General features: G+C 37.4%; 1 protein-coding gene and 1 long non-coding RNA gene across 3 annotated transcripts; one reads left to right on the top strand and one right to left on the bottom strand.

Annotated features, from left to right (window-relative positions):
- The first annotated feature begins 753 nt into the window (after positions 1–753).
- On the top strand, positions 754–5,980 carry LOC133704361 (uncharacterized). Of its 2 annotated transcripts, none has more exons than XM_062129173.1 (11): positions 754–1,192; positions 1,724–1,806; positions 1,887–2,022; positions 2,285–2,769; positions 2,866–2,913; positions 3,171–3,345; positions 3,633–3,745; positions 3,836–3,932; positions 4,148–4,367; positions 4,825–4,975; positions 5,259–5,980. In XM_062129173.1, exons 1-11 carry the CDS (start codon positions 979–981, stop codon positions 5,658–5,660), a joined length of 2,124 nt encoding a protein of 707 aa, XP_061985157.1. In that variant the 5' UTR covers positions 754–978; the 3' UTR covers positions 5,661–5,980. The 2 variants fall into 2 exon arrangements, with proteins under 2 accessions (XP_061985157.1, XP_061985158.1); XM_062129174.1 differs by having other exon boundaries at positions 1,053–1,291.
- Positions 5,981–6,358: 378 nt separating this feature from the next.
- Positions 6,359–6,846, bottom strand: LOC133704363 (uncharacterized). The gene is made up of 2 exons (XR_009844048.1): positions 6,765–6,846; positions 6,359–6,678 (listed from the first exon to the last, which is right to left on the bottom strand). It is a non-coding gene; the product is annotated as an uncharacterized LOC133704363 (long non-coding RNA).

Here is a 6,846-nt window from a genome sequence, read left to right as displayed (position 1 = left end):
CATTCTTCAATACTGGATTGGCTAAGAATGAAGCTTTACAATTTGTTTCAGTTTGCATTCCACAAGATTATTTTGGTCTCATAATCTAGGTCATGAGTTTGTTTAGTTGACTTTGATGGTTTTTCATGTCTTTTTTTTTTTAAAAAATTATCTTTTAAAATTGGGTTGATTGTGAATTGAGCTTAATAATTTGTTTTGATTTGCTTTTTAAGGGGTCATCTCAATCTCATAATACAAGTTTAGAAAGTTAATATGGGTTAGCCCAACTTATTTTTTTAGTTGATTTTTTTTAATTTTATCATTCAATATTGAGTTAAATAAATTTTTTATTTGCTTTTTATAGGGTTATCAAGATCTCATGATCTGGATAACAAATTTGACATATTAACTTGAGTTGATCCAAGTCAATCTAATATGTTGTCATTTCAATACTTAAAAAATAACATCGTTTTTATTTTTTAGTCAAACTATATTTTTATTAGTCATTCAATTGTCTCTGAACCTACCAAATTAACTAGATTACATCAAATTAATTCATGTATAATTTTAAATTTTTTCTATTAAAAACAAATTAACAACACTGAAATAATTTTTTTCTATTAAAAAAATTTAATTCAACCCGTTACATGGCGCTGATAATTATCTATTTCATGTACTAAAACTATATTATACTTTTAGTAATTTTCACATTTATATCTGTACTAAAACTATATTATACTTTTAGTAATTTTCACATTTATATCTGTCTGGGCAAGTAAAGGAAAAGAAAGCTCGTGAAATGACGCTGTATGCTGGTCGTTCATTCAATCCAACGCTCAAAAAACATAACGTGATTGCCATAACGTCACTTAAGATGACACCCAGTTTATCAGGGCAGTTTATATCAGAATCCCAGACCTTTATTGTACTGTGACCGAATCAGTCAAATTTCAATGACCAATCTGTGAGTGGAGTGAAGGTCATTTGGCAATCTGAGTCATGGGGTTTTTAGGGTTCATCAAAGGGTTCAGTAGCGTGTACAGAGCTAAACCAAGAATCAGAGTACACCCATCATTTTGCCAATATGGTTACTGTCACATTCAATGCAGAACCTTTTCACACTTTAAAGATCACGACGATTCAGTGCTTCCAGTTTTGATAGTTGGTGCAGGCCCAGTCGGTCTCGTTCTCTCCATTCTTCTTACAAAACTAGGTGGATCAATAATTATAATAATAATCTACAACTTCAATGCTCTGATATCTTGTGTGTCTTTGTTATCGGCTTCCAGGCTGTGATAAGAAGCGTAGTACAGTAAGTTGTAAAACATATGAGGTTGGCTGTTAGGATGGATCGTTTGGCGGAACATTGTATGTAAATTAAGTGCAGGGTGTAATGATAGGATAGTGTTTGATGCGGGGTTTCTGAGAGGTTATGTTTTTGTATTCTAAATCTTTGGCTCATTTTTTTCCTTTGAAATGGGATTCTAAATTGCTTAAATAGTAGAGGGTTCTTGGTTAGTTCGCTAGCATGGAGAATTCTGTTCCGTGTTCCCTTTTCTTTCCTTCTTTATTTTTCAGGGTTTTTTTTCTTGTTTTTTTTCCTGTTGGTAAAACTTTATTCTTCGAATGCTCTATGTGCGGTAAATGGTTCATGCATTTGCCATGTTTTTTTTTGTTTTCCTTTTGTTGTTGGCGTAGATGCAATAAATTTTGCAATACACATTTGCATGATGGCCTTTTGCAGGGGTAAAATGCTCTGTTTTGGAGAAGAGCAAGTCCTTTTCACACCATCCTCAGGCACACTTCATCAACAATCGGTCTATGGAGGTTGGTTTTTTTCATGGAATAGACGGTGAATTAGGTTGCTTAAAAGAATTCAAGATTTATGGCTATGCTTTGGTTGGTAGGTGTTTCGCAAGTTGGATGGCCTTGCGGAGGAGATTCAAAGGTCACAACCACCTGTAGATTTATGGAGGAAGTTCGTATATTGTACTTCTCTCACTGGTCCAGTTCTTGGGTCAGTGGATCATATGCAACCTCAAGGTCTGGCCAATTTTTGCATAAATAGTGTTGCCATGTAACATCCAGCTTTTTAATTATTACATAGTAGGACGACTGCATAGACTTGAGCAGAGGGCATGTTATCCATCACTCCACGATGGTCACCATATTTATAGCATCTGCTGGTGTTGGAAAACCCCAAGTCATAGGACCAGACCAATGAAGATGATCCATATGCTTTTTATGGCTTTCCTGAATTTTCTTTAAAGGTTTAGAGAGATTGATTGATGTTGTTTGTCAACAGATTTTGAAAAAGTTGTCAGCCCAGTGTCTGTCGCACACTTCTCTCAGTACAAATTAATTAGATTACTGTTAAAGAAGCTAGAAGATCTCAACTTCCATATTTGTAAACCTGAAGGGCTTAATGATGAGCCCTTCAGGGGTGGGGAGTTATTAATGGGGCACGAGTGTGTAAAGATCAATGCCACTGGTCAATCTGTAAATGTAACTGCTTCTCATCTCAAGGAAGGGAAGTACACAGAGAGAAATATTAGCTGCAATATCCTTGTTGGAACAGATGGTGCAGGAAGTACTACACGGAAGCTTGCAGGAATAGAACTGAGAGGTGAAAAAGACCTGCAAAAACTTGTCAGTGTTCATTTTTTAAGCAGAGACCTTGGACAATACTTACTCAATGAGAGACCTGGAATGCTGTTCTTTATCTTCAATACCGAAGCTATTGGAGTCCTTGTTGCTCATGATCTCATGCAAGGAGAATTCGTATTGCAGGTATACAGGCTCTAGTGAAAGTTTTGAATACATTTTTGTCAGTTTAAACTGCTTTAATGTGCACGCTGCACTAACATTCTGGTTATTGTCTCACAGATGCCATTCTATCCACCCCAGCAGAGCCTTGATGATTTCAGCCCCGAGGTAAATTTTAATTCATTTTAGATGGGCTTATGGATGAGATGTTTTCATTGACCTCCTTATTGTTTTCTTAATGAGGTCAAGCATAAAGGAAAGTTTAATAACATTAGTTAGATAATAAGTAGAGCTTGTGAACTATGTTGGTGCTGGACAACTAGAATGATGCCAGGAGATTAGTTTCTGCAGTAATAATATTTAGGGTATAATTTCAGGGTGTCTTCTCCATGCCAGTAATACTTCTTTGAAATGTTAACTTGCAGACATGCAAACACCTCATCTTGAAATTGGTTGGTCAAGAGCTTTCAGACATTGATGTGATTGATATAAAGCCATGGGTGATGCATGCTGAAGTTGCAGAAAAGTTTGTGAGCTGCGACAATCGAATAATACTTGCTGGGGATGCTGCTCATCAATTCCCCCCAGCTGGTGGTTTTGGTGAGTTCCCATGTTTTGTGAAGTAAACAAATTCAAGTTTTTCACCCTGTAGCTTGTGGTAATCTTGCTTTATGGTACTTTTGTCAGTGCATGAAAAAGTAAAAGACCGCAATCCCTGGCCATAAACTTATCTCTCCTGACACTAGGATGATTGGGAGGCATTAGTTAAAATTTCTGTGATACATGTCTTGCTAATAGTGATCAGGAATTAGTACCTGCCAGATTCTTTTTGTGGACATGCACCAGTTATGTGGTCTAACATACACAGGTTCTTTTGTTTATTGCAGGAATGAATACTGGCATTCAGGATGCTCATAATCTCGCCTGGAAAATAGCTGCTCTTGTAAAGGGTATTGCACCATCTTCAATACTTCATACTTATGAAACAGAACGTAGGCCGGTATTGCTTTTGTCTTTGTACTTCTGTCCCATTATATGTTTATTCTGAACTTTGGAAGGATCCTTGACCTTCATTTTTCTTCTCTCTCAGATTGCAATTTTTAACACAGCACTTAGCGTCCAAAACTTCAGAGCAGCCATGGCAGTTCCTGCTACACTTGGTCTTGACCCAACCGTTGCAAATTCAGGTAACTAGAACAGCTATCTCCTTTTTTCATGTTTGGCATATTAGCAGTGGTATTTGGTCCTTTTGATCAATGAAATGAAAAACATTTTAATGTCCATTCATTTTTACATGATTGACTTGATTTCTTTTCCTCCTTTTTTACAACTCGCTTCAGAAAAAGAAAAAATCATGCTCATTGATGACATGTTTTTTTTGTACCTTTTTCTGGTTTTGCAGTGCATCAAACCATTACTGATGGAGTTGGTTCCATTTTGCCATCTGGATTACAGAGGGCAATTTTGGATGGAATTTTCACAATAGGTCGTGCACAGCTTTCAGAAATTCTTCTAAATGAGAAAAACCCACTGGGGTCTTCAAGGCTTGCTAAACTAAGGCGTTTATTTGAAGAGGGAAAGAGCCTTCAGCTGCAGTTTCCTGCCGAGGATCTTGGCTTCAGGTACCCCCCATCAATCATCAAATCACTATTGAAATTTTAAACTAGATGAAATTTCTAAGTAGATGTGCATTGCAGCTACTTCTATCTCTATCTTATTGTCTTTAAACGGTATTCGAGAATTTCTAAAGTTGACCATATCAGACAAATTACAAGCTTCACCATTATTTTCCAAGTTTTTAACTTTAATATCCTGCCAATTTAATTGACAATTAATGGATGTTTGTTATTTGACGTCATTATTCCATATGGTGAACTTGAAAGATTGATAGTTGGATCATCTTGCTTGTCCCATGGCCATACAGTATATATGACCATTGATATAGGCAAAAGACTGACAAACAATTCTCATTTTTCAAAAACTCAAATTTCTTTCATTTCTTATGCTGTTTAGTTTCAGGATAAAATGTATTTATCCAGCCAATTCAACAAAGTTCTTTTCTTACCTGTCTGGGTTCAGGTACCTTGAAGGAGCACTCATTCCTGACAGTGACAGTGTGGGTGCTCAAGAACCACCAACTGGTCGTCGGAGGGACTACATCCCTTCTTCAGATCCAGGGTCAAGGCTGCCTCATATGAATGTGCGCATGGTGTCCAATTCTTCTAGTGAGGTATGTGCTTCTTTTTGTCATTAGATATGATTACAATGACACTGGAAATGCAATTTTGCTTTGACATTTCGACTTCCTGCATTCTGTCTTTTTGTGTCTGTGTATAATAATAGTTGCAAATTTAGGAGCTCTGGAACTGTATCCGGTAAGCTGAAGTAAATTTTTTAGCATGTTTAAGTGTCAGCTTGTATTTGCACAAGTATGTTTGCATCCGCCATTTTATATGGAAACACATACTGTTTTGCATATGTGGGTGTTTTAGCATGTCTGCGTGTTTTTGTAGGCATGCATTTCTACACTTGATCTTTTGCCTTTGGACAAAGTTGAGTTTCTACTGTTCATAGCACCACTTGAAAAGTCCTACCACCTTGCTGTTGCTGCCCTGAAGGTGGCTGAGGAATTCAAAGTTTCTGTTAAGGTTTGTATACTGTGGCCTACCGAAACTGTTAAAGGAGCTGAAGCGAGGAGTAAGACAGCACTGGCACCATGGGAGAACTATATAGATGTTGCAGAAGCTAAGAAATCGTCAAATTCATCTTCATGGTGGAGCATGTGTCAAATGACTGAGAAAGGAGCAATTTTAGTTAGGCCCGATGAACATATTGCTTGGCGTGCAAAGTCAGGTCTTGATGATGATCCAATTTTAGAAATGAAAAGTGTTTTTTCTGCAATATTGAAGGTATAACAACTCAATATATAAGAAACATGCTTAGAAGACATAGGATTTCTGTGCGTGCATGTGGGGCGAAGTCCTCCACTTGAAAGCACAATTACACTGGTGCTGTATATATTTCCCATTGGAATGCTATATGGTGACCTCCGCTTCTTTATGGAAAGATCTTTTTGAGCAATTGAAGAGACATTGGTTGTATGCAGAATTTGTTATGCCTACCAAAAAGCTCTCATTAATGCCGCCTCTAGATTTTTGCCTCCTCTGCTAGTATTTGTAGGGATTCACATGTAATAGAACACTATTCTAAACATGAATATTTGCCATTTTTAGAAGACAGTTTGTATTTTTATTTCAGTCCCTTTTCAGATTGAAAGACGAGTCCTCGGACAGATAAAAGGAGCAGGGACAACTCAGAAGTTCAGAGAACTGCTTGTCATTCTCTTGCCCCTGAATTATCGAGGGTAAAAATCTACAGTGCGTTCTGCACGACAAATTGATATTCTTCTGACACCATGAATGACCATTCCCCCCCCCCGTCTTACTCATAATCAAAACTTATTGGATAAAACTCAGATTTTGGGCAGCTTAATTTGCCTCCTCTTGAAAAGAAAGAGTTGCCGAGAGGTAAGGAACTTTTAACAAGTCTCATGAACTATAAAAGAGATCAGCATGCAGATTCTTCTTTTTCTCCGCTTTTTATTGCATACCTATATTGAGAATTCTTCTCTGAAAATAATACTTGATGCATGTTTGGGATTTGGAATCAATACAACCACCGCTTATGACATGAAAATAAATTGAAGATAACAGCATCTCCTCCTCTACACACTGCCAAAAAGTGAATGATAGGAATAGCATAAACAAACCCTATATACACCACAGGAATCCTCCTAGGCAATCAATCTACAAGGAACTTGTCTGATGCGATAATCCAAACCTGAGGAGGGGTGTGCCCAAGAAGTTCGCGCAGCGGTCTGCTCTCAGCCAGAGGATGTTCAGCAGGGAGTTCATATACAATTTGATTCAAGACCTGAAGAAATCCAGTTTAAATACATGAAACAAAGAAACAGAGAGCCAGCGCTTCAAATGTGAAAAATGGATAGAGAAGCATCAAACCTCTGCTTGGCGTCCAGCCTGTAATCAAATTGTATATGAACTCCTCGATTTAATCCGAAACGGCGACAAGTTTGCATGATTA

This window comes from Populus nigra, chromosome 10, assembly GCF_951802175.1.
Source record: "Populus nigra chromosome 10, ddPopNigr1.1, whole genome shotgun sequence".
NCBI lineage: Eukaryota > Viridiplantae > Streptophyta > Magnoliopsida > Malpighiales > Salicaceae > Populus > Populus nigra.
The sequence above is the reverse complement of the archived record's forward strand: the minus strand, read 5'-3'. Positions and strand labels throughout refer to the sequence as shown.

Coding starts and splice junctions, on each gene's coding strand:
- LOC133704361 (XM_062129173.1), top strand. CDS start 979: ATGGGGTTTTTAGGGTTCATCAAAGGGTTCAGTAGCGTGTACAGAGCT. Junction 2,023..2,284: donor GGATCATATGCAACCTCAAG/GTCTGGCCAATT, acceptor GTTTGTCAACAG/ATTTTGAAAAAGTTGTCAGC. Junction 4,976..5,258: donor TGTCCAATTCTTCTAGTGAG/GTATGTGCTTCT, acceptor GTGTTTTTGTAG/GCATGCATTTCTACACTTGA.